At 40.1% G+C, this 25975-nt stretch overlaps 3 protein-coding genes across 6 annotated transcripts in view; 1 reads left to right on the top strand and 2 right to left on the bottom strand.

The window, feature by feature from the left end:
* LOC121614905 (vasoactive intestinal polypeptide receptor 1-like) overlaps window positions 1-977 on the bottom strand; it is a 28807-nt gene extending 27830 nt beyond the window's left edge. Inside the window, exons 1-2 of the mRNA XM_041949002.1 lie at window positions 897-977; window positions 23-131 (exon numbers count right to left, since the gene is read on the bottom strand). Of these exons, the coding sequence (XP_041804936.1) occupies window positions 23-131; window positions 897-977 (190 nt within the window). The remainder of the gene's footprint in view (window positions 1-22; window positions 132-896) is intronic.
* A 6649-nt stretch (window positions 978-7626) lies between these two features.
* LOC121614447 (elongation factor 1-delta-like) lies at window positions 7627-18928 on the top strand. Of its 4 annotated transcripts, XM_041948309.1 has the most exons (10): window positions 7671-7727; window positions 8207-8228; window positions 9269-9304; window positions 11829-11949; window positions 14367-14423; window positions 15836-15917; window positions 16012-16106; window positions 16509-16718; window positions 17047-17241; window positions 18802-18928. In XM_041948309.1, exons 3-10 carry the CDS (start codon window positions 9291-9293, stop codon window positions 18838-18840), a joined length of 813 nt encoding a protein of 270 aa, XP_041804243.1. In that variant the 5' UTR covers window positions 7671-7727; window positions 8207-8228; window positions 9269-9290; the 3' UTR covers window positions 18841-18928. The 4 variants fall into 4 exon arrangements, with proteins under 4 accessions (XP_041804244.1, XP_041804246.1, XP_041804243.1 ...); XM_041948311.1 differs by lacking the exon at window positions 14367-14423 and having other exon boundaries at window positions 7678-7727; XM_041948310.1 differs by lacking the exons at window positions 8207-8228; window positions 9269-9304 and having other exon boundaries at window positions 7627-7727.
* LOC121614445 (tripartite motif-containing protein 16-like protein) lies at window positions 18258-25944 on the bottom strand. Its single transcript, XM_041948307.1, has 7 exons — window positions 25347-25944; window positions 23772-23858; window positions 23439-23672; window positions 22096-22255; window positions 21950-22000; window positions 19602-19661; window positions 18258-19519 (listed from the first exon to the last, which is right to left on the bottom strand). The coding sequence occupies exons 1-7, from the start codon at window positions 25926-25928 to the stop codon at window positions 18993-18995; spliced, it is 1701 nt and encodes a 566-aa protein (XP_041804241.1). The 5' UTR covers window positions 25929-25944; the 3' UTR covers window positions 18258-18992.
* Window positions 25945-25975: the final 31 nt, after the last annotated feature.

Below are 25975 nucleotides of genomic sequence, written 5' to 3'. Positions count from 1 at the left end.
GCAGCATCACACTTGAACCCACCGCTGCGCTCGGTCTGGTTCTGTGCCTCGCTCCTCCTCGTCTGGCTGCAAACCTTCCGAGCCCTCAGGTGCTCAGATATGATGGCGCAGTCCGGGTGAATCGCCTCGGCCTGAAAGTGAGAGAGAGCTCAGTTTACCCACAGCAGTGCAGACGCGCGCGGCGCAAAGCCGACGAGCTGCGCTCGCTCGCCTGGAGGAGCAGTTGCGCGTGAGCGGGTGCAGCAGGAGAAGGAAACAGTCCAGTGAACACACACCATCAACAGACGGACACACACACCTCTTTGGACAGATCACTTGGGTTTTTGTCACCGGTCAGGGTGGAAGCATTTTCAGCACATAATATCACAGAAGAAGTCGAAATTAATGTAAACATGTTTAATTTCCCTGCAAATTAAAACTCTTTCGGTTCACATTTTGCTCTCAAATTAATAAAATTATTGATAATAACTGAAATAATTTATTTCAATATACTTTTTGCACATTCACGTTCAAGCCTTGCAGACGACACCTGATCCAGTCGCGCTCTCACTCTTTCGAGCATCTCACTCCTGTTCTGCCTCTTCATTTTGCCTTTGACTGATACCAGATGCATGGCCCTGATGATGCAGGTCGCGAGACTTGATAACCACTAATTAGCGCCAGCAGCTTAATGAGGACATTTGCTGTCCAAGTGCAAAGAGCCAGTGAAGGACAGGGATAATAATGGTAGCAGCAGCGCTGCACGAGAAAAATGTCACATAGGATTTAATTTAGCCAATCGCTTCCTAATTAGCGGCTTTTGTCGAGTGTAATATTCAGAAAAGAGTCAACTTGAGCTGCACTTTGAATGAGAGTATTTTGTTTCCATGATGAAGGAATAGAAACGTGTCACTCACTATAGGACTGTACCACAGATGAAGACAGAAGAAGAGGAGTATAAATTTCTCCTGTCGTCCCGGCAGCCGCTTACAACACATGCCCGTGTTGTTATCCGTCTGCTTTGTATCCCTCATCGGATGACGAAGATGATGATGATGACGATGGTGGTGGTCCGCGCGCGAATCCAGGTTATTTGTTCCTCTGCTGCTCTTAAACACTCACTTCTTCTTTATAGCCTCGCTGTGAAAATATCAATCTGAAATAGATGAATCCTCACTCACCCCGCGAGCTGCAAAGTTGTGAGAGTGAAGAGCTGCTGTCACACATCTGCTCTCTCTCTCTCTTTCTCTCTGTGTGTGTGTCTTTCTCCCGTTTTCCCTCTCTCCCTCTCTCTCTCCTTCCCTCTCCCCCTCTCTCTCCCTCTCTCTACCCACTTTCACTTTCTCCCTCTCCCTCTCTCCCTCTCCCTCTCCTTCTCCCTCTCTCTCTCCCTCTCTCCCTCTCTCTTTCCCTCTCCCTCTCTCTCTCCCTTCCCCCTCCCTCTCTCTTCCCCCTTTCACTCTCTCCCCCTCTCTCTCCTTCTCCTTCTCTTTCTCTCACTCTCTCTCTCTCCCTCTCCCTCTCTCTACTCCCCTTTCACCCCCCCCCCCCCTCTCTCTCTCTCTCTCTCTGTCAGGTGAGTGAATATCTCCATTCAGACAGATGACAGTGGAGACAGGTGATAAAACAAACAGCCAGTGGGTAAATTTCAAGTCACAAAATGAAAATGTATTTAGCAAATGTTACTGCCTGTCAGATGCCTGTATGTCTCCAACAAAACCTTCATTTGTAGACTCCCTGAGAGGCAAATGATTTCATATTTGCATTACAACCAGTGGTGGAACTGGTTCGCCTAAACCATCAAAATGCTTCTTACAAAAGAGCCATTTTCATGCTTAATGTGTACTTTGATTTGCTAATTCTCTGCTTTTACTTAAGTACACTCTAACAGGTAATAGCTATGCTTACTCAAATCATAATACTGTACTTTACTTATCTGCCCCTATCCTGTTGATTTAACTCATGGAATGTAAGTATGTACTCATTTTTCCTTAAGATTTTGAATGCAGGACTTCAACTTGTAAGGAGTATTTTTACACTGTTATATTCTGTTTTTCTTAAGTAAAGTAGTTGTACATTACATGGTGCTCGTTAACAAGGCATGGATTACCAACAGTGCAAAGCAGGTAACTGTCCCAGTGTGATTGAGTCACTGACAAAAAAATAATCACCCTCGTTTTAACGTCAGTCATATCAAATCAAAATGAGAAACACTTGTAGATTCAAGCTCCTTACATGAATTAGCCAATCAAAAGGAAATTAGGTGGCAGCTGTTTGGAAAGTCAATTAATTTTTGAAGCAAAGATGCCAAATATCTTGATGTTCCAGCTTCTTAGATGTTCACTCCTTTTCTTCATCATACATGATGGTAAATGGAATATTTTGGGTTCTAAACTTTGAACAAAACAAAAGATGATGTCGCCTTGTGCTCTAGCATATTGTGATGGGCATTTATCACTGTTTGCTGATGTTTTATACAGGTAACACACACTGAACAGAGGGTGGTTAGAGGGTCGATCCAGGTCCAGCATTTTTAAAATTTTGAGTTATAAATTAGTCTGGCAAGATATCCATTGATGATACGGTCCTCAAGGTTGGTCCGGCTTTATCACCACCTGGTGTGTGATTGCTTTACCTGATGAAAGACCAACAAAGAGGCGACAGAGGTAAAAGATCTGAAGCTGATTAGTCTGGCTTTCTATTTGATGATCCGTTCTTAATCTCGAGGCCCTGTGTTGTAGAGTAACCCAGTGTCAAATCTCATTTTTAAACGTTAATGAGCTCAGCTGAGATGGGCTCAAATGGTGTATATTCCGACTTTAATTTACATTTAATCAAGTAACCACACAGAAAACCTGGGGCTATATAATAGTACAGCATATTGTATACAAGACAGCGAGGAATGGGTGGTTAGAAGGGGCCCAGATGCTCATCTTTGCCCCTTTATGCAGGTCAATCTGACCATGGCACTACTGTGAAAAGGAACACTGCTACAGTAAAGACCTATGAACAAGACGTAGGAACGATTAGAGTGAGCAGATTCATTTATATCAAGCATAAAATGACAGTAAAAAGTGAGTGAGACTGCAAAACTGCACCAGATGAGGATGCTTCCTGCTTTCCATGTCATGACAGAAAGAGAAATAGGATCAAGATAGGTACAAGATAAAGTAAGAAAATATCTTCTGTCGTGTGAATATATATTTAATTAGAAGCTACATGAGCTTTCGTGGACCAGCTGTCAGACGTCTGTCAGTGTAAAAGTACTTATACCAAACTGTGGAAACTCCACTACAAGTAAAAGTCATGCATATAAGTAAGTATTGTCAGAAAGTATTCTTTCTGCAGAAGAGTGATGCTTTACTATCACATCTGATGTTTGTGAATTAAAGTTACTGCTGTTTTAATGTACATGTTGATAAATATTCTACTTCATATATATCCTGTTGGGTAGTTTAATCTCTAGCAAGGCAACGTTGTCCTGAAAGAACAACGTATCTCTATGATGATGCATTTTCCAGCGAGTCCAGGAGTTAATTTTAGTTTATTTGTAGTTTAGGAACAATTAATCTTTCAGTTTCTCCTAAAAAAATAAAATTCCAACACCATAAAGCAACTAGCAACTGAGGCTGTCAGACAAAATACCACTGACCACTGATGTGTAGCAAAGTAGAAGTTGCATACAATGGAAATACTCAAGTACAAGTACTTTGAATCTGTACATATGTGCATTACTTCAGTGAATGTACTTGGTTACATTCTACGTCTGGGTATATAACTAAAGGACAGGTTTTGGTTTCCTTGCCAGAGGAGGGATACTGCTGTCAGTAACATCTGAAAACACAGGTGATGCAGTAGTTAAAAGCCAGTCACATGCATTATGATTAAGACAGTGGCTAAAATCTGCAGAACGCTGTTCCCACCTTGGTGTCTTTGAAGAAATATGTTCCGATGTTGCTCCACTGGAGCTGGTGTATGGGCTGTAACTCGCAAATGGGGCCACGTGAGACCGTTTCCAGGTGTGAATGTGGAGCAGGCCAGTGCTACAAAAGCAAAAACCCTCCCTACAGACCAAGAACACAGGACTCAACCTTCTGCTTAGTGACTCATTTACAGGAACATTTAACGTCAGGTGTTCGGCGAAAGCTCCTCACCAACAGCAGAAGAATATGATGCTTGTCACTCGTGTAAATCTGTGTCCCAGCGGCTTCGGAAATAATTAAAAACAAACCTCTTGGTATACAAGCTAGCATGTTATCAGGTTTCCGTAATCATTGTAGCACAGGCTTCCCATAAAGCTAGTCCTAAATCACTGTGACCCATTCACAAACACTGGTTCACAAAGGAATTGTGTGACAGCACTGACGCCAAGTATTGACGCTGTTGGCTAATGGCTTATTTATCAAACATATCGGCTGTTTGCATTTAAAAAAGGTTTTGCATTTCCTATTTGATCACTGGTTTCAATTCTGTGGCGCAGGGATCTATCTGTCTGTCGAGTGTTTGTATCCTACTCAAGCTTGAGCCAGCTGTACTGTAACATGTCAGAGCTGAAGCTGAGAAAAGCAAAGGACAGATGAAGCCAGTGATCATCTGCAGCTCAGGATTATTTTCATTATCGATTCATCCACTGATTCTTTTCTTGATTATCAGTTTGGTCTATTGAATGTCAGCACCTAGCAAAAAAAACAAAACAAAAACATTTCCTGAGCCCATCGTGGCTTCATAAAATGTTACTAATACATTGTTTTGTTAGATCTAAAGTCCAAAAGTGAAAGATATTTGGTTTCACTGTCATACAAGACAAAAAAACATAAAATATTCACATTTGAGAATCTGGATTAATTGACTGATAGAAGATCGGTACTATAGCATCTAAGGGGTTTCATTTGCAAAAAGAGGTATCTCTGTTTCGATTTATTTTCTTAAATCTTGGGGGTTTTTTGTGCACTTCAGGGAATATCAGTCAAACTGGTGTTAGCTTTGGGCTTTTGGCTTTAATGGATAGTGACATCTGAAAGGACACAAGAAAGTGGGAAGAGAGAAGGGATGACAAAAAAGGGGACTGGAATGGGACCTGGACCACCGCAGTAAGGACTCAACCTTAATGCACAGACTGGTGTTTGTTCATTCGTTTGAAGGCTTTTATCTGTTTTTGCAAATCAAGTCTTCACATATTCTACTTTATGCAATTATGCAAATAGAACCTTTCAGCAAGATGTAAATAAAGTGTCATAGCTGTGTGTTTGTCCTGCCATTCATATTCTTCTTCCTGACAGATTTTTGGCTCAACAGAGCCACAGCCCTAAAACCCAGCACAGGCCATGTCAATGCCTCAAGACAAATTTATAGTGAAAGGTCTTGCTGAAAGAGGAATGTCACTCAATTTCAGCAGTCACGTGTATTTTCCCTGAGGCTCAGACACAGGTCAGGCAGTAGTTGTAAATGTGTGTCTTCTTTTCCTGAGGCTGGGGAGCTGACCATTACATTTTGGGATGTAAAATGTGGCTCTGCTCTGTGCTAATATGAACACAAATGTGTTAGTATTAGTATGTTCTTGCAGTCAAATTGGGTTTAAATTCTGGTTTGAACTTGCTAGCAATGCATGACCATGAATTTATTTGGTTTGACAACTCAGCTTAGCATCTGATGGCTCCACAAAGTGAGCGTCAGTGGAGCAGATGCTAATTTTACAGCCCAAAGACTTCACAAATTCTAGGTTTCTCTCCCTTTAGAGAGTGTGCATTCTTGAAATAAGACGCATTCATCTTTGATGTTAAAACCATTTATTGCAACACAGATGTGCACTTATATTTGTGGAGATGGCTTTGCAACATACAGAACAGATCCCAGGAGACACAAACTGTATTATTGAGATATGGGACTTACATGATGCAAAAATAAAGAAATCGGATCAGTACTGTATATAATATGAAATTAGGGCAGGAAAAGGCTGGATGACAGAGGAATAAATCAGCCAATCAGTGAGAGTCCTGTTGTTGAACTACTTCCAAGAACACATAAGGTGAAAAGAAGGATATTTAACACATTTTTATGATGTGGATTTGTCAGTTTTGCCCAGGAGTAGATCTCCTGTAAAGGATTCATCATACATTGAACTGCAGTGTACTGATGCCTTACCTAAAGCCTTGGTTTTCATTTTAGGATCTGTCACAAGTTGAAGAGAAAAGAAAATGAAAGTTTTAAATTATTTGTTGACCAGAGTGGTTGAATGTGAATAAGAGGCTGTGGGACTATGTGATGTCCTCATGATAGATGCTTCATTTTGCACAAGTCAGATGAGAAGACTCTGCCGTATCCTTGTAACAGGAGGTCATCTAAAGCTGGCTTCTAGATTTCTGTCAGATTTCTGAAGATGTCAGCTCATCCATCTCTGTTTCACAGGAAGACATCAGAGCTCATGCTTCTCATTCTGAAATATGCATCCATCACATTTCCTTTTAGGCTTTCACATTGTCCATATACATATAAAGATTAGGAAACAGCTGCCAGCTCGGCAGTTCATTACCCGCCGTGAATTCAGTTACAGCCCTGACAAACACACTTTGGTTTTGTGTAGCTGCAGTCTTTTGCAATGTACTGACTAAAGTGTGAGGCCAATATGCTGTGGAGCTGTGAAAAATCTTAGTTGATGGTAACATGTTGTTTTATAACCTTCCTCCTATACTTTGTACTGGAACTGCTGTACAACAATGTCCCTCTGTATAAATAACAATAATATTAATAATCACCATCATATTTTTGTCTTTTATTATATTTGCATATTATTTATTATTGTTTATGACTATCTACAACTCAGTTCACTCATTCTACATAATAAAAAGGATAGATTTGTAATTGTTAACCTGTAAATGTGCAAACAGCAGTAAAAATAACCACTACTAGTAGTAGTACTATTGCTACCACTTCTGTCATTATTGTCATTATCAATAATAATAATAATAATAATAATAATGATAATAATAATACATGTACACATTTGAAGTAAATCTACCAAAGCCACACTGCAAACTACCTAAATTGAAAATATATGAATCCAAATAATTTCATACTGGTCAATACGAAACATTGTTAATAATATTCAGTTGTGTAGTTTTTCTACAGGATTAATGTCAGTTTAAATTGGCTCGATTAGTCTGCCCTCTGCAGGACAAGGGAGGGATATTGTTAGTCTCTACGAGGAATTTAACACCTGAACTAAAGTCTTTAGTATTTCGACCAGTTTCATGCTCAGAGATGTACTGACAGAGGTCCGTTTATCGAACTGGAAAAGTAAAGACTAAAACAAAACTTTGACACTGTTCAAATTAAACATATGAAAATCACATGTACGTATGCCCCAAAGCCTGTCAACACATGAACGTAACCAGTCACAGCCCCCCCGGTGGCTGCCGGTCTCCTGGAATCATGGGAAATGATGTCTTCAGCAAAAAAGGATCATACCAATCGTAAAATACAATGTAAATAGAAGCATAAACATACATTCCCTTTACTTTTTAGGACTTACAGAAAACAACTTGTTCTTTTGTGTGTTTTGCTGTTATTATTAGTTCCATAAATGTTTAGTAAACGCGGAAACCGTTGATAAAGTCATCGTCCCTCCCCCCCGTGTCACTGAAGAATACAGGCGACCCGGCGTTGCTCGTCCTCTTCTCCCGTCGGATTACAGCCGAGGCAGCACGCGAAGTGGCCGTTACCGAGCAATAAAACGTCGAATTAACACACGAGTAAGTGCAGAAAAGTTGTATTTTTACGACCTGGAACACGACAAAAAGTGTGCTGTTTGTAAAACCCATGAACTGCTTTGAATTTTTAGTTTTCAAGCGCCACGTGGTCAACGGAACTACTAGTTGCTGAAGCTGTCAAAAAAAAAACTAATGCAACTAACCTAACTTTAGCTAGTGTCTGGGTGAGGAGGTAACGGATGAAATACAACCCGAATCTCCGCTGTCACTTTAACTGCGCCGTTTGTCTGATTTGTAAAGGAAATTATACATAATGTCTCACTTACTTCACATTCTGAAGTGACAAATGTTGGCCAATTGTACAGTTATGTCGCCCAGTTATAATATTCAGATAACTTAATAATGCTTTGACGTTAGCATTCCTCATACGGAATAAATTGTTGCCCTGCGCTTGTTTATCACTGTGGTTTGTAGTATATGAGAGTTTTCACATTGTCTCTTATGTCTATGTTGTGCATTAGCTTCCCATTCCAGTTACCAAAGGTGAGTGTTGATGTTAAAAAGCTGCGTTTCATCTGATACCCTAACACATGCACTGTTGTATTGCTATTTTATGGTGTAGTGGAAGTATTTCACACTCAGTTGCCAGCATATTATTAGATAACTTACACCTAGTCAGCACTAGTGCAGTCTAATGCAGCAGATCTGCAGTAAATCCTGCCTCCATGAAGGATAGAATGTTGAGTTTTTGTTGAACCTGTTTTCGAGAGGCATTGCTTAAACTGTATGGTCGTTTTAGGTTGAAATTTGTGTTGCTGTTGAACTGTATTGTGTTTTACTGAGAGGTAATGTGTATGAAGTAGGGTTGCAACTATCTTACTTTCTGAAATGGTTAATCTTTTTGTTTATAAAATTACAGAAATGTGTCAAATGTCCATCACAATTCCCAGAGCCAAAGGTGACATTCAGATTGCTTGTTTTGTCCAACAGTCCAAAACTCAAAGACACTGCGTTTACACTGATTTAAAACTGAATGAATGCATGCATGCATGTGTTTGGCATTGACCCAGATAATTAATTTTCTATTGATGGACTGGTTGTTTCAGCTTTAATATGGAGGACAAAATATTAGAAACTCTTCTCAGATTAACACGTTGCAGTTCAACAGTGGAAAAACCTCACTCTTAAATGAGCATTAAGTTGAATTATCATCTCTTTATAACAGTTCCTCAGGAAGGTAGAAATTATTACCAGACTGTTTTGTTAATCTGCATTAGGTTTAGCTAGGTGTACCTCATAAACTGGCAACTGAGAGTACATATCTGCACTAACAGTGCTTGCAAGTTAGTTATTTTTTGTTGTTGTGTTTTTATTGGATTATTTTCTTATGTGGTTAGCTATTATTTATTTAATGCATGTAAATGTAAATTATGTCTTTTGGTGATGCTGTTTGCCTGCTAATTTAAATGCAGTGCTGCTATCAGGAACATTTGGATTGTCTTTAATGAAACAACTTTGATTGCAACATAACTCAAATTTATGTGATTTATTTTGAATTATTTAAGTATTCCGTTCCACAATAGGTAGCGTACATTATCCTGCAGCATGCCAAAACAAAGGTGAGCCAGACAGTGTTGCATGTTGGTTTTTTGGATGGTTCAAAAGAAACATCTTGACACATTTAATGCATAAAAACAGTGCTTCCTCGTTATTTGGACACAGCTACTGCTGTGTTTTAAAGTATAGCCTAGTGTTGCACCACACCTGCTATTATCTGGGTGTAATTCACCCTGTTTGTTTCAAGTTAAAATTGCAGTGCTTCCCAGTACAAAATACTTTTTCTCCATTGATTTGAAATGAATATGGAGGAAGCACTGTAAATGCATCCTAACTCAAATGTTTGCCATTTTCACCTGTCATTTGTGTTAGACACATCACATTTTGTATGGTTTGTTTTGATTTTGCATTGTGAAAGGCCAGTGCGAGATTAATCATTGAACTGTGATAACTTTTTGGGGGCAGAGCACCAACAAATGAGGCATTCTCGGGTTAATTCTTCTGTTTTCATAAATCTTAAGCTCATTCTGAACTCTAGCTGTCGTGGAGATTTTTAAGCTGTTCGGTCAGTCCATCATCTCTTGCCCTCAAAACCACATTTACATCGCACATCAGCTGTTTTATGAGCTTTCTTTGCATCTCACCAGCGAAGTTCTGTGATACTAACTTCACATTGAACTAATTGCTCCAGCTTCCACCTGTTGCTTCTTTTCTCTCCCTTATAAACCTGACACAAAAGTGAGTAGAGAAGAGACCCCTTTAAAAGAAAAATGGATCAGTCATTGCCAAACCGTCAGCAAGGAGGACCCTCTCAGCATGCGGCCTTCAAACAGGGTAATGTTCCCACCAAGGGGAGAGGCATCATCAGCGGAGACAAAGTCCAGCTTGGGAGGCTGCGCCAACGCACACGTTTGTCCCAGTCGGAGAGCCAGAGTTCTGGGGCTGAAGAGGAGTGCTTGAGCACCTCCATGGAAGCCAACGGCTCCTACAGTCAAAGCCCCATCCTCCAGGGCATGCAAGCAGAGGGAATCTGGCACCAACGCAGTGCCTATGAACAGGCAGAGAGTAATTACCAACGGCGGCTCACTTCTAATGGCAATGGACCGCTGTCATCCTCTCCAAGGAGTCCAAACACCAGAGGCACCTTGAGCTTCCAGTCCAGACGCGCCCATAGTCAACAGCAGGATCAGGGGCACCTCGTCACCACTGTAAAGGCCTCTGGTACCCCCCACCGTCAGTACAGTAGAGGCCGCAATCGCACCTCCTCTGAGACCGAGCAGGGGGGCAAAGGCAGCAGGGGGCCGACCCAGAGGAAGAGAGGCCTGTCTGAGACGGAAAGCAGGCCCAGACGGGACAAGTATGGCACCTCTCACACAGGGAATGGGAGAGACATGATGTGTGTTTTGGGTTTATTTAACTACAATGATTTTTTTTCTTTTATTTGTTGTCTGTCTGCATTTTTGTATGGGCTTTTTCATTTACGCTTGTGTATTTTGTATAATATGTTTGATATGCAGGTTTATAGATGAGCCTTTATTTTGATTTTTTGTTTATGCCACATTCAGACTGACTTAAAATGAAGTAGCACCCTCATTTATTTAAATGGGGTCAATCCCTTAAGGCAGCAGTGGTGCCAACACAGAACTGAACCTTGCTGAGCTGTTTCCGCAGTGCAGTGCAACATCATCGCAAGGTGCTATGAAGGCCGGTCGACTAGGTGCACAAACACTCCTGCAAGGTTGCTTTGTAGTGTGATTGTTGTATTTTTACTGTTTATCTCGCAATTATTGTGGCGAAACATAAAATTATTTTCCCCATTATAACTTTGAGTTGTAACATGCTGTCTCACAGTATTCCTGTGCAGTGTTTTGGCATCTGATAGGCCTTTAACATGTACTGATACTTGAAACAATATGCTCCCGTCCATGCAGCCCCTTGCATTCTTTTAATGGCCACTGAGTCTGGTATTGTGTCAGTATCACATAAGTATTGGTGTACGACATGCAGCCATGTACTGTCATGTATAGTTAACTGGATCTGTGTTTGATGTTTTGATGACCTCTGCTGTCACTAAGGGCGGGGGTGGTGTGGGGGGTGGCACAGTGACCTACCTTTTGTTCAATAATCCAGACTTTGCAGACCAGGCAACTGTGTTTCACTGGCAGAGGAATGTGTAGAGGCCTGTTTGCTGCAGCAACCTGTCAGCAAAATGAGAACAGAGATGAAGCATATATGCAATAGTTCACCCCCTTTTCCACCCATTAATGCTACTTTTTATTTCACAGAAACTGACGCCTGTTATTCTGCCATTAATTCACTGCATACGTGATAAAAACTGTCTGTTACGCTTTGTTTTGTCTCTCCCTATTCCACCCACAACTCCACCTGTGGCTCTGCATGATGTTGTAACCTGTAATATACATTGTCCTGGTCAAGCATCTAATTAAGCCATGTTCTGTCACTCATTTTTTGTCACTGATTGTGCTGGCTGTAACAACTAAATACCTGGTCTTGGCTGCTAGTAGATAAGCTGTTGGCTGCAGAGAGTCATCTTATTTCTGCTGAATTTCTGACTTCTCTTCTCAGTAACATGAGTGGACTGCAGTGCCTCGCCTCAGAGAAGATCTGGTTTGACAAACACTGCTTCGATGAGGCAGAGAAGCGCTTCTACGAGGGAGCCAATGGACCCTCCACTCAGCAGCAACAGGTAGAACAAACACATTTTGTTAAAATCCCCAAAATTCTACTTCTTTTGGAAGCTTTACTGTGTATGTAGCCAAATCTTTTGCCTAAGACCTTGTTTAATACATATCAGCATGATTATTCTAAGAAATTCTTGAGACGACCTTTATATCCAAACCTCTTGTCTCTTGCTGGCATCTTTTGAAGTTCCTTTCGTCTCCAGCCTGACACCCCTTCAGCCCATGCTGCCCTGTCAGTCACCAGCCTGTTAGATTAAGCAATAGTTACATCATCGGCAGTCACAGCCCGGAGCAGCTGTGTGCATGTGAGTTAAGCCACTCGATTTAGAAGTGGCTCGCCCTAGTGAGAGAGAGGTCAGGTGGTTTGGCAGCTGTCTCTGCTTCTCAGGCCGTCCAGGGCGGCAGCGGCTCGGAGAGTTTCTACACTGGCCTGAGAAACAATGGAGAGACTAAAGTATGATCACTTCCAGGTCCTAGAGTCATTTCACCCAAATCACAAAAAGCCACATGTCCTCACTCACCCTTTGTGATGTCAGGCAATGCAGATGGTTTTATTTGCTGAGGCTTTTGAGATATAAGCCTGTGCTGCTCCACAAATACAATAGAAACTTTACAGAAACAATGTCCCGGTTACTCAGGATAATCCATAGATCATTCTGTCAGGTTTTAAATTCACTGGGCCTGTTTGTTAGGTTGAAGGTTTCAGTACAGCAGGGAAAGTGGGAAAAGGACAGCTGCCCCATGAGAGTTGTAGGTCAGGTTGTCATCCTGGGTTTGTGTACCCTCATGTATGCTGCCAAAATGTGTGTAACCTTGAAACACAACTAAATAACCCCACGGCTCACATTTATTTGCTTTTGATTGACTGCTCGTCCTCTGAATGTATTCACAAGGGTCTTGTTTAAAAAATTTCATCCTAATTGTTGGGTGTCTGGGCTGTCCTGCTTTGGTCTGTTTTGCATGCTGCTTTCTGTCTTTGTCACTGCTCCTGCTCCATCACTGCTTTACCCACATATACCTGCAGGAGAGAGAAGTTAATGCCATCCTGCAGGACATTGCTAAATCCCGACAGGATATCCAGCATTCACTAAATGAAGTGAGTACTGTACTACAAAAGAGCCACAGGCCCACCCCCTGTAGTGGCAGGACTGTACTCACTAATGTCCCGTACCAGCCACCCTAAAACAGGGGAATAGCTGCTTAAATGACACATGACGACTAAAGTATTGACTGAAAGTTTCTGGGGCGTTTTGTCTTGTTGCTGTCCCAGAATGCCTTTAGCCTGCATTTGAGAAGAAAAGTGCTATGTTCATACTGCATTTTCTGTTAAAAGATGCTTATTCCCCCCTTTTCACCTCTGCTTGCTTCTCCCATAATCTTCACTGCAATCTGTCAGTAAGATGCTTATATGTTTGTCTTAACATCAGTGGAATATGCTGATTTGTTAGCAATGTGAGTGTGGTCAGTTTTGCATAAACAAGTGTCCGGTGGAAAAATCTGCTTTTCTCATCAGTAGCTACTTAAAAGTTAGGTTTAAAGGATGGGTTCACATTTTGGTTTATCTAAAAAAAAGATTGGAATGCCTCTAATGTACACTGAAAGCATCATTGGTAGCTGTAATTGTTCCTCCTGTCCACACTGGCTGCAAAGAGATCCTTTCTTCAAGCTATTTCACCCCAGGCAACTGATGTTAAAATCCACAGTCCTTGCCTTGTGCAAAAATACACGCAAAAGCTTATTTGATGCTTCAGCAGCCTGAATTTGACAAGTCATTGTCATTGTTTTTGTAGTGCAAAATTCCTCCTTTGAGTTACTCTCTGTTGTGTCTCAGCAAGCAAACACAAGGATGGAGTTTAATACTTAAAAGACTAACCCTGACAACACCCACTCAATTAGGGCAACTCATGATAGCTTCGGCTGAACCTTTAGAAGTAATCTTTGCATGGAAAGTGCACTGTGGGTGTACCCCAACTCCTACACTGAAATTGCTTCAGGAAGTGATCTCTTTGCTGTCAGTATGGGCAGGAAGAACAATTAGAGTGATTAATGACTTAATATATCTCACAGTATGCAGGTGTTATATTATAGGCTTATGATGGACTTGAAAAATGTGAACATGACAGAGGTGATGTACAGCCCATGCAGTAAAGCTTTGGTAAAACAGGTTAAAAAGCTCTATAGAACTGCAGGATTGGTTGATATTTCCCATTTTGGCACTACTAGTCAATCGATCTTGTGTTGATATGAAAGGTTTTAAAACAAAGTTTCATCCTTTTTCTCTAACAATATTGACGTCATTTCTGTCCTGTTGCTGCAACTTCAGAGTCATCAGTATGTGTAGTTTTCTACCTACATCCCCTCCTTTTCTTTTTGTCTTCGTGTTTTCCTCCCTTACCTTCACCTTATACATCACTGGGTGCAGGTGAAAACGGTCCTGCAGCAGGCCAAAGGGCGGCAGCAGAAACGGCAGCACAGAAACGTAAGTCCTCCTCGTCCAGCTTTGCTGCTCAGGCCTGTCGCGTGCAAGGCTGAGACAGACAGCCGGGGTGTGTAGCTGCTGCCTGAAGTGAAGTGTGCTACTGTCATCACAGCACTGAGATGCCTCATCCTGTACCACCGTCTCACCATCCTGCATCTTTTTTTGAGAGGTCACATGCCACCACTAACTGATTCAGAATGTATCATTTGGGGGAAAATACAGTCTTGATGATTTCACGAGATATTATGATCATGATTATCAAATACTATTAAAATGCTAATTTTAATATTTCATTTCCATATCTTCCATCTTGAAAGCTTTATCCTCATTTACAGTTTACATGTTGTGTAATTTCTATGATCAGTAATTGATTAAAAGTAAAGGAATAGTTAGACATTTTGGGAAATACACTTATTTGCATTGTGTCTTGGAGCTGCATCAGAAGATTGATGCTACTCTCATATCTGTCCTAGCTTAGCACAAAGACTGGAAACAGGGAAACAACTAGTCTGTCTCTGTCCAGACGTATTAAAAACAAAAGAAAAGAGTTTCCATTTTTTGCCCCTGTTTTCAGCTAAACTTATATTTAAAACACAAATACAGAAGTGGTATTGATCCTCTCATCTGTTGCATGTTTGGATTTTTTCATGTTGGAGGCTACAGTACGGCACTTTATTTACTCAGGCTAAAGTAAAGTATGTGAGAATGATTGTCCATGGCATGCGAGAGTTTGCTGTGAGTTTGATTATCTGTAGCTTGTGAGCAAATCAAGTGCCAGTGGCCACTGCCTCACAGAACAACACAACATAAGTGACTTTGTGGACTGTTTAAAGCCACCTTCCTGATACTCAGGTACTCGTCGTGTGGAGTAAGTACATTTGAGGTACTTGTACTTAAGATGACTACTTGCATTTTCTGCTACTTTATACTATTTACTTAACTACATATCAGAAGCAGAAGAACTTTTTACTAAAGGTTACGAGTTAAGTTACTAACTAGTTACTTCATCAGATGTCAGATTAACAATACAATTTGTTTGCAAATACATTTCTCCCAAAATGTCAAGCTATTCCCTTTACTATTAAAAACAATTGTGGGTTAAAAATGAAAGTTCTCATGAAGCTGTGTCTGCCTGCGTTCTGACATTGTAAACATGTAAGCTTCTTTATTGGGGATCGTGGGAGTTTATTAACATCAACATTGTGTGTGTGACATGTATCCCAATCATTGTTGTGTAATAGATTTTTAGCCTTGCATGTTTTTGGTTGTTTTTTTTTTTTTCTTCCTGCTTGCCTCTTCCCCTCAGGCATGGATTGGATCTCAACCTGGATGATGGCGTACTTGCTTTGTTCCCATTTGAACCCTGACCTGCTACATGACACATGCTAATTAATGCGCTTGTCTTTCCACAGTCATCCTCACATGCAGGAGGAGACCAGGAGCTGGTTTCACGAATGAAGAGCCTGGAACTGGAGAACCAGACTTTGCACAAAGGTGTGTTTGTGTGTGTGTTGAGTTTTTTCATGTCTTTGAGCTTTTGCTTACTTGGCCACAGTAACCTGACTTTCTTAATGTGTTTGCTTGTTAGTGGTGGAGGAAATGAGAGCAGCCCTGCAGAAGCTGGAGTCCAGAGTGGTGGTGCTGGAAAAGTCCCCTGCACCTGCAGCCGTCTCACATGCACAGGTAGACGACTAAGACTTTATCTAACATATACACGTAGTAATAACATCCTGTATGAAAGATGTCTAAAAGAAGCAAGACAGCCATGTCTCTGAACGAGTTTTGAATATGTCATCAACTTTGCTGCATGTTTTAAAACTTTTATCTGCTTTTGTTATTTTGTTGTTTGTTACATTTATGATTTTACTACATTGAACTGTTTTGTATTGGGGGAAGACTGTATAGGCTCTTTGGCTTCCTTCCCCCTCTGCAGTTATCTATTTATGCTCTATTATTGTATGTCTTTTACCTTGTTGTTTTAATTGTGTTAAGAGATTAAAAAGAGATGAAGGTAAATCCTCATAGGAAAATGTTCTCTAAACAGCTCACACTCAGTTATTTATCCTTTTCCATTGTCTTCATCAGGCTGCTCCAGTCAAGGCTGCGCCCGTCAAACAGGTGGAAAATGGTGATGATGATGATGACGACGACGATGATGTAGATTTGTTTGGCAGTGATGAGGATGATGAGGAGGCAGCCCGCATCAAGCAGGAGCGTATTGATGCCTATGCAGCCAAGAAGTCCAAGAAACCTGCCCTCATTGCAAAGTCATCAATCCTGTTGGACGTCAAGCCTGTATGTATCCTCCTAAACTGCATCACATAGCTCATATGCTAGTTCCATTGTAGTTATGTTCTCATAGAGGGAACCTGCAGTTATATAAAAATAAATAATTTATTAAATCCCCAGGCCATGAATTGGTTTTGGAAAAGGTGAAGAAAAAGTTTGAATGTTAAATTACTTTGTAATTAATAGAGTTACTTAAATATTTCAAAATCATTCAGCCAAAATGAAAACCAATGCATTAAAGCAACTCGCCAACAAAATAGTTAAACTAGTATGAAGTATGTTGTGTCATATCTGATTAAAGCTGATGTCTGTCTGTCCTCTATGTTCCCTTTAGTGGGACGATGAGACTGATATGGCGAAGCTGGAGGAGTGTGTGCGCTCGGTGCAGATGGACGGGCTCCTGTGGGGAGCAGCCAAACTGCTGCCAGTTGGCTACGGCATCAAGAAGCTGCAGATCAACTGCGTGGTTGAAGATGACAAAGTTGGCACAGACATCCTGGAAGAGGAGATCACAAAGTTTGAGGACTTTGTAAGTAACAATCACTTTCATGTAATTTAACGGTCTGGAAGTGGTATCTTGCCATGCAGATTGATAGTTTTGATTGTGTCTGCTAAGGTTTTTAAGACGTGTGTTTCACTTTTCTGCCTCCACCTCAACACTACAGAGCTGTATTTAATTTGTGGTGCTCACAAAATTGGAGAATTGCAGTACAAGATTCAACAGCAAAATCTCCTTCCAGAATCAGTGTCAGTCAGCATGTTTATATTCATACAAGAAGCCGGGGTTACTCAGTGAAATCAGATTAGACAGGTAAACTGACAGCACTTGTAGCTGCACTGTAGCCTGGTTATTGTAAATCGGTGTATACATGCAACATGTCAGTGATTAGTTCCTCCTCTGACCTTATGTTGGCATGGTTTCATTATTTTAATTGCAGTAGTGATAGGAAAGGTGCTTCCTGACGTGTTCAGTTGTGGAAACTAACATTTTGACTTCTAGTGGCTACTTTGTGTTTGTTTCAGTGTTAGTCTTAAATTGGAATTAAGAGTTCATGCTACGTTATCTTTAGTTAGTTAGTACGTTATCTTTTTCATCCAGCAGCTCTGCTGTCAGTATTACTTACTTCCCCTGTGTGAAGCCGTTGTCCGGTACATGCATACTTGTAGAAAGCTGAAACCCTGTTACCCATATATACAGCCAAGAAATGGGCATTCTGCAGGACAAATCAGGTTTTCATTATGTTTAAAAAAGCAGACTGCAACCAGTTTATCTCACTGAATAGGTCCTATGAAAAATGTTTAGTGTGTTTGTGGACTTACTCTGAAATAACAGGGAATGACAAGTAATTTTCCAATGCAGTGAAGCACCACAGATTAAATTATTTTCCCCTCCACTATATTCAAGTATTCCAAATCCTAAACCTTTGCCAGCTTAAACAAAATTATCTGCATTGTTAGAAACTAATAGAGGTGAGCTTTGTGATTTGAGTGAACCAAACTTTAATAACTCAGAAGAAAAATCTGCTTCCACAAAAAAAGGGAGAATTCATGTACCAAAAGCTTTAATCAAGATAATTGTTTTTGCTAAGTATAGTTCTTCACTTTCAGGTAAAGAGTTGAATAAAATCAATACTGTGATGGCTGTCCATTAAATGTAAGGACACTGGCCATTAACTTAACTTTTTTTGTTTAACACAAAAAAACTGGCAATGTGAAACAGCCATCATAATTCACCCATCAGCACTAAGTTTATGTCTGAATATTTCTCTTTAAGACAGCAAATTGATGTTTTTACTCTTAGATCTACAAAACAAAATGTGATAATTAGTGATCTTCAGAGGTGCAGGTAGCTGGATTTTGTCACCTCTGGGCAGACCATTTCCAGTCTTTGTGCTAAGCTAACTATCTGCTGCCTTAGAATAGATGTAAAAGTGCAGTTGACCTCAAAATCTCTGCTAGAAAGTGAATGATCTTATTTCTTAAAATGTCAAACTTTATAAACATTGTCATAGTCTTTAAAATGCAGTGCTTTAAAATAGTTGCTGTGATGCACAGTAAATCCTTATATCCATTTTTTGTTCCTTTACAGGTCCAGAGTGTAGATGTTGCTGCCTTCAATAAGATCTAAGCTCCACCAGCTCGCTACCTGGTCAGCCAAAGTGTCGCTGCTACTCCCGGCTTTCACGGTTATTAAAATGCTAAGTTTTGAGCACAAATCTCAACGTCTCAGTTTCATTTTTAACCCCTATGCTTAAAAAGGTAACTTAAGAACTGTTATTCTTAAAGAGAGCAAAGCTTCAAAGAAGAGCCCAAGCCCACCCAAAATCCTGGGTATATGGGCTGAGTGAATGTAGTCTTGACTTTATGGATTAAAACCATTGAATCAGAAACATTATAGAAAGACAAAGTCCCACCCCTGAAGTCCAGATACACTCCTATCCTGCTGCAGCAGGAAGCAGCAATGGTCACACTCTCCTTATTGTGCTGAAACGAACAGCCGGAGTAAGAGCAGTCCAGGCTCCAGGATTTGGAGTTGTGTCCAAGCTTGCAGTCGCTCCCTCCTCCATTCCTGTTCATGTTTTTGTAGCAGACACCAATGGAGACTCCACCAGTACCAGCCCACTCTACCTCCCAGTAGCAGCGTCCAGCCATCCCAGCTCTGCACAGCACCTGAGCCCAGCTGGAGAAACGAGACGGGTGGTCCGGGTAGGGCTGTGGCTCCAAGCGTGTGGTCACCCCTCTTCCACCATCAGAGAAGCTTAGATAAGGGTTGGCTGTGTTCGGGTCCAGGGTTATATCATTGTAATCTGGACGCATAGGACACACGTTAGATACCAAGCAGAAGTCACTGGTTTCATCAAGATAGAGTTTTCAAGTAATTGTACTCACATTGTAGAAAATCCGCTCTTGTCTTTGGCTCTGGGTTGTAGGGTCCGTCACTGCCTTTTGCTGTTAGATACATGTAGGGGGTGACAGGTATTAATCAAAACAGAGTAACAAAGTGGAAGGAGCCACTTCAGACGCCACTGGTTCTGGAAGGAACGTGTATATATAACAATATATCGATATGTCTATGTAAAATTTTTAAGCCTAACCTCTGTACAATAATAGAATAGATATCTATATATAGATATCGATATTCTATATCTATATATAGATTTCTATACATAGATTTCTATAAATAAATATCTATACATAGATATCTATAGATAACGATATCTATATATAGACATCTATAAATAGATATCTGTGTAGATAGTTCTATTTATGGATATTGTTATCTATAAATAGATATCTTTATATAGATATCGATATCTATATATATCGATATTCTTTATGTACAGATATCTATACATAGATATCTATGTATAGATATCGTTATCTATTTATGGATATACTATCTATAGATATCTATATATAGAAATCCATAAATACAAATCTATAAATAGATATCCATAAATTGATATCTATTTATAGATATCTATATATAGTATATCCATAAATAGATATCTATATATAGATAGATATCTATTTATGGATATCGTTATCAATAAATAGATATCTATTTATAGACATCTATAGATAGACATCGCTATCTATTTATGGATATTGTATCTATAGATATCTATCTATAGATATCTATATAAATAGATATTTATCTAGATATCTATAGATAGATATCTATAAATAGATACTATATATAGATATCTATATATAGAAATCTATTTATAGATATACTATATATAGATATCCTATATATAGATATCTATAAATAGATATCTATTTATAGATATTGTTATCTATTTATGAATATCGTTATCTATAAATAGATATCTATTTATAGACATCGTTATCTATTATGGATATTGTTATCTATTTATAGATATCTATAAATAGATATCTATAAATAGATACATTGGAATATAAATAGATATCTATAAATAGATATCTATAAATAGATACATTGGAATATAAATAGATATCTATAAATAGATATCTATAAATAGATATAGATATCTATATAATCTATATAAATAGATATGTATATATAGATATCTATAGATATCTATTTATAGATAACAATATCTGTATATAGATATCTATAAATAGATATCTATTTATAGATATCTATAAATAGATAACAATATCCATAAGTAGATAACGATGTCTATAAATAGATATCTATTTATAGATATCTATTTATAGATAACGACATCCATAAATAGATAACGATATCTATCTATAGATATCTATCTATAGATATCTATAAATAGATATGTGTGTGTGTGTGTGTCAAATTTTTAAGCCTAACCTCTGTACAGAAATAGGTTGAGGTAGACACTGACTTCGTCTCCCAAGGTGCATTTCACCAATGGGGAAGTTGAAATAATATGAAATGAAACGGAGTTGAAGTATAATCCCTTCTGGAATCAGTGGCTCCTCACACACGTTCTGGCATAGTGCTTAATCAAGCTTAGAATGAGAATGGTGGCAGATTTATCGCTTGAAATTTGTTGCAATTTTTTAAACATTGGTTATTTGACTTGAGACAGAGTAAACCAGACATTTACTCAACTGTAGCCTAACTTGTTGGCTCAATTAAGTTGAAGTTATCTCTAAATGGTTTAAAATGCCAGGTCCATCTACGTTTTATTGGGACTGGCTTTAAGAATCTTGTAAAAGGGAACTTAAATACACACTTGATGACTACATATACATGACAACATGCTGAAACACTGAAGCTAAACTTGCATAATTTCTTACCTTCATTATTTCTATGTCCTGTAACATACACTGCATTTGTCTGACAGCTTTAGTTACTATTTATTTTTCGGATTAAAATGTCATACTTTTACTTGTAATAGAGTATTTTCACAATGCAGTATTACTACTTTTACTAAAGGCCTGTAATATCTATATTAAGGTCTAACTGCATCTAAATAGCATTGTTCTTATATTGCAGTGGAGATAATATTATAGTGTAGCAGAGAGCCACAGGCCAGTTTCTACATGGTGAGTAAATACCAAACATGTGCTAGTAGTGAACTTTAGTGAGCTTTTTTTAAGCATAACCTGCTCAGTTACTACCTGTCCTTGCAGCTCACCGTAGTGGATAAAGCTTGGCAGACAGACTTGCTGGTCCGTAGTTACAGTTGCTAAGCTATGATTGGACAGTCGCTGTCCAGGAGGCAGGGTTAGGTAAGCTGTCAAAGTGACCAGTAATTTAACTCACACACCTTTAGTCTTTTCAGAGGTAACTTGATTGCTGGTTTCCTTCAGGGAAATTGCTAGAAATGCAGACAAGCAAATAGTCAGTATTTACTGTTCGCAGTTTAAAAACAAAAAAAATCATCTTCATGGTAATCTTGTAGAGGAGACATACCCTTATCAGAGATCCTGCTGAATTCTCTTTCAAGTGTTTCATCCAGACTGTCTTTGAGATCAGCCAGGGCTCCCCTCATGCTTTTATACATCAAATAAGGAAGTGCATCAGCGTTGGGCATCTCCACAGTCTTTGAAGGGAAGTGAAGAGACTTGCACTTCTGCAGTGACACAACACAACCAAATTAGCAGTATTTGAATGCAAATGCAACAACTAGCAAATCCGGAAGTATTCACTTTGTGGGTCTGAAACCATACATCAAGTTCACGTTGCAGGTAAACTAACACTGAAAGGGTCAGTCAGGAAGCATGAAGAATATTAACGAGAAAATAAATGAAAATGTAAAAGGTAAATAAAATATATCCACTGCACACGGGTACACACCTTGATAAAACAACGTTGTCCATTCTATTTAATGTATCTGAACTTCAATACACCAACAGATCTTTGTCAATTACAATATTGTCTCATTACTGTGAAAGAAATGTCTGACATAATCAATACCTCGGTGGTTTAAAATCAGGTTTTAGTGTAAAAAAACCAGGCTGCCAGATTTAAGTTCATCTGGTAGCCTTTCATACAATACTTCATTAAGACCTGTCGTTAAAACAGATCCACTATTAGAGCTGGGAGCCAGGTGCCACTGCAGGTGCCATATATCCAAATAAGTGTATGATTGTGAATGACATTAAGCCGCCACTCCTTGTTTTGGAATTTAGCGCTTTAAAAGGTGTTTTATTTCCTCACATTTTCATCTTACTCTTGACTTTAGTGTAAAGAAATAAAAGTTAGGGGGTTAGGGTTATTTGAAAAACCTTTTCTTAGTATTTATATTTAGTAAATGTTTTAAATCCAGCATTGTTTACATCCATGTTTGCTAGCACTGTTCTTCCGGTCTTTGTTGGTGCATTGCTGCATATCTCTCCTGCAGGACTGTGAGCTCTTTTTTGTTTGTATTTATTTCCATTTCAGTCGGTCTTGTATTAATTAAGCTGTAGTTGTGCATTGTGAATATATTAGATTGTTGTTCATTTTAATTCTTTTCATTCCAGGTGCTTCTAGAGATGTTAGAAAATCAACTTTAAAACAAATTAGAATCACACATTTTTGCAGAATAGTAAGGGCAAAATTTTACAAAGGACAATAATGCAGTTTTGAGGGTGAATCCTCGTCTCTGGTTGACTGTTCCTGCTCTGAGAGCACATATGTTTAACCATGTGATCGACTGACAGCTTTTCTTGAAGGTGAGTAGGAGTCAAGTCACTTTAAAATATTTCTCAGGTAATAAAGGTGTGGCTGGACTAGCCCATTCTCGCATTACTGAGTTCTGTGTTGTTCCATACCTGAAGGAAGTGGATGTGGTCCTCGGCATGAGACAGCTTCTCAAGCTCAGCATCGGCCCTCCTGAACTCGACTGTCTCCCTCTGTATCTTCTCCAGCAGCTCCTCGGCCTGATCGAGGGCTGCTCTCTCCTGGACTCTGAACAGCTCCTTCAGCTCGCAGCTTTGTTTCTCTATGGAGCGGATCAGCTTGGAGAAAATCCTCTCACTCTCCTCCACCGCTGCTTCTGTGGAGTGCTGCGGAGGATAAGGTTTTCTCTTTTTGGTCTCCAGGAGTCATGAACACCACACCTTTATGCGTCAACAACATCTCTGAAGCTTTGAAAAAAATCTCACCTTGATGTATCTGACAACATATCTAAGTTCCTTCTCCGTGTCCTTCAATCTCTGCCCAGACTTCAAACAGGTTTCTTGGAGTTTTTTCTGAGAGAATACAAAAGATGAATATCACACACTGCAGTCCCTGAGGCCGCTCACTCGAATATTTCCTCCACGCTTGACTTTCAAGATGGAAAGTTTTGATTTACAATCAAAGGGTTGGATAGAACTAGGAGGCCTTTGGTCTATCAATCTAAACTTCTCAGTCAGATCAGAGCACAAGAGATGGCTGCAAGACCAGGGCACATTTTATACTCTCTGTGTTCAATATTTGAAATGCCTTAGTTTTTACACCGGGCGATAAAGACATATCCTTCATCATATACAAATTAGGCCCATTTATCAACACATCACCAGCTGGACCTGCAGCAGAGGCTGCGACACACAGCTCATGGAGGCAATTAGGTGCTTAAAAAACCCTCAAACTCTGACTAGCGTAATTTGTTAAACAATCCCTGCTGGATAGATGCCCACAGCTCTCAATCTTAACCATTTACAGCAAATAACACAGAAATGGTAAATGTAGATGGAAGTCAACACAGGGCAGGATGATGTCACAGAAAACACTGTTAAGGCTCAAGTGTTCATGTCACATCAGAGTTATCATACTTGTAAACAGCATTCATGTCACCATCCTACTCATCAATGCAGTGGGAAACTTGTTTTTTTCCCCCTGAAAGCTTGACTATAGCCAACTTGGCATCTGTTATTTGGGGAAATGCACTTGTTCGCCCTTTTTTGGAGAGCCACACGAGGAGAATGACACCTTTCCTCTGCTTGCACACTACATATAAGGCTACAGAAGGCAGTTAGCTTAGCTTAGCATAAAGACTGGAAATGGGGGAAACAAACAAATCCAACAACAAGTGCTTCTAAAGCTCACTAACTAAACATATATCTTGGTCATTTAATTTAGTTACAAAAATCTGAGAATAAAAGCGACATTTTACCAGTTTACAGGAGATTTTGTCCCGGACTATTTCTTGGCTGGGAACAGTAAACTTCCTGGGGTCTCCGCTGGTTGCCTGGCAACTGTTTCCCTGTTTTCTTTGTGCTAAGCTAACTGGACTGGCTGTAGATTTATGTTCTGCGGACAGATGTGAGAGTGGCCTTAATGATCTCATGTGACTCGCTGACAGAAAGCGAAGTTTGACGTTTTATAATAACGCCAAAAGTTTCCTTTAAGAAACCAAAGTGCCTGAAAACCAAACACGTTAATCACACGTTAGCCAAGTTAGCTGGTTGTTCAGGATGAACAAACCCAAACGTGATGTATTAAGTGTCATGCTGTCGACTCACTGAACACAATATATGCAAGTCATACATATCCACAACGCAACATTACAGAAAACATGACTGTCAACCTGCTGCTAACTCTAAAATCACAAACACACATTAAAGAAAAACTTGCATGATGTACTTTATATATGTAATTTTAAAAAGCACTAATATAAATTAAGTTATACGATGATTTAACTGCAAATGAAGCTGTTCGGTCCGTGAATAATGTGCATGTGAGGACAGCCTGCCCACCTGCTGTGCCGCCCTCTCGTCCAGCAGCAGCACGGCGTCGTGGCTCTTGTGTCGCTCTCTCACGCACTGGGAGCAGACGTACTGCTGGTCGGTGCGGCAGAACAGCCTCAGGGACTTGTCGTGGTGCGGACACAGCTTCTCCCTCGGCTGCTCTGAAGCTGGGGTCAGCCTGTGGGCCTTGCCGTGAAAGCGTTTGTCGTGGGCTTTCAGGTGAGCCGCGCAGTAGGACTCGGAGCAGACCGGGCAGGATTTCACCGCTTTGCTCTTCCTCCCCGTGCACACGCCGCATTTCACTTCTTCCGCTTTGTGCTGATCTGCAGCTTGAAGTCCGGACTGCTGAAACTTCTCCAGCACCTCACCCAGCACTGTGTTTCTACTCAGCAGGGGTCTCGGATTGAACACCTGCCTGCACTGGGGGCAGCTGTACTGGCCTTTCTGCTTGGCCCTGTTCCAGTAGTCCTCAATGCAGTCCAGGCAGTAGCTGTGTCCGCAGGGGATCGTCACCGGGTCTCTTAAAACCTCCAGACACACCGAACAGCAAAACTGGTCTTGTTCGACAGAAATGGTCGCCGCTGCTGCCATTTCCTACTCAATCTGAACAGAAACTGGAGGGGACAAAGATGGGCGTG

The sequence above is a fragment of the Chelmon rostratus genome, chromosome 12 (genome assembly GCF_017976325.1).
Source record: "Chelmon rostratus isolate fCheRos1 chromosome 12, fCheRos1.pri, whole genome shotgun sequence".
In the NCBI taxonomy this organism is placed as follows: Eukaryota; Metazoa; Chordata; class Actinopteri; order Chaetodontiformes; family Chaetodontidae; genus Chelmon; species Chelmon rostratus.
Note: the sequence above shows the minus strand (reverse complement) of the source record. Positions and strands in the feature narration are given on the sequence as shown.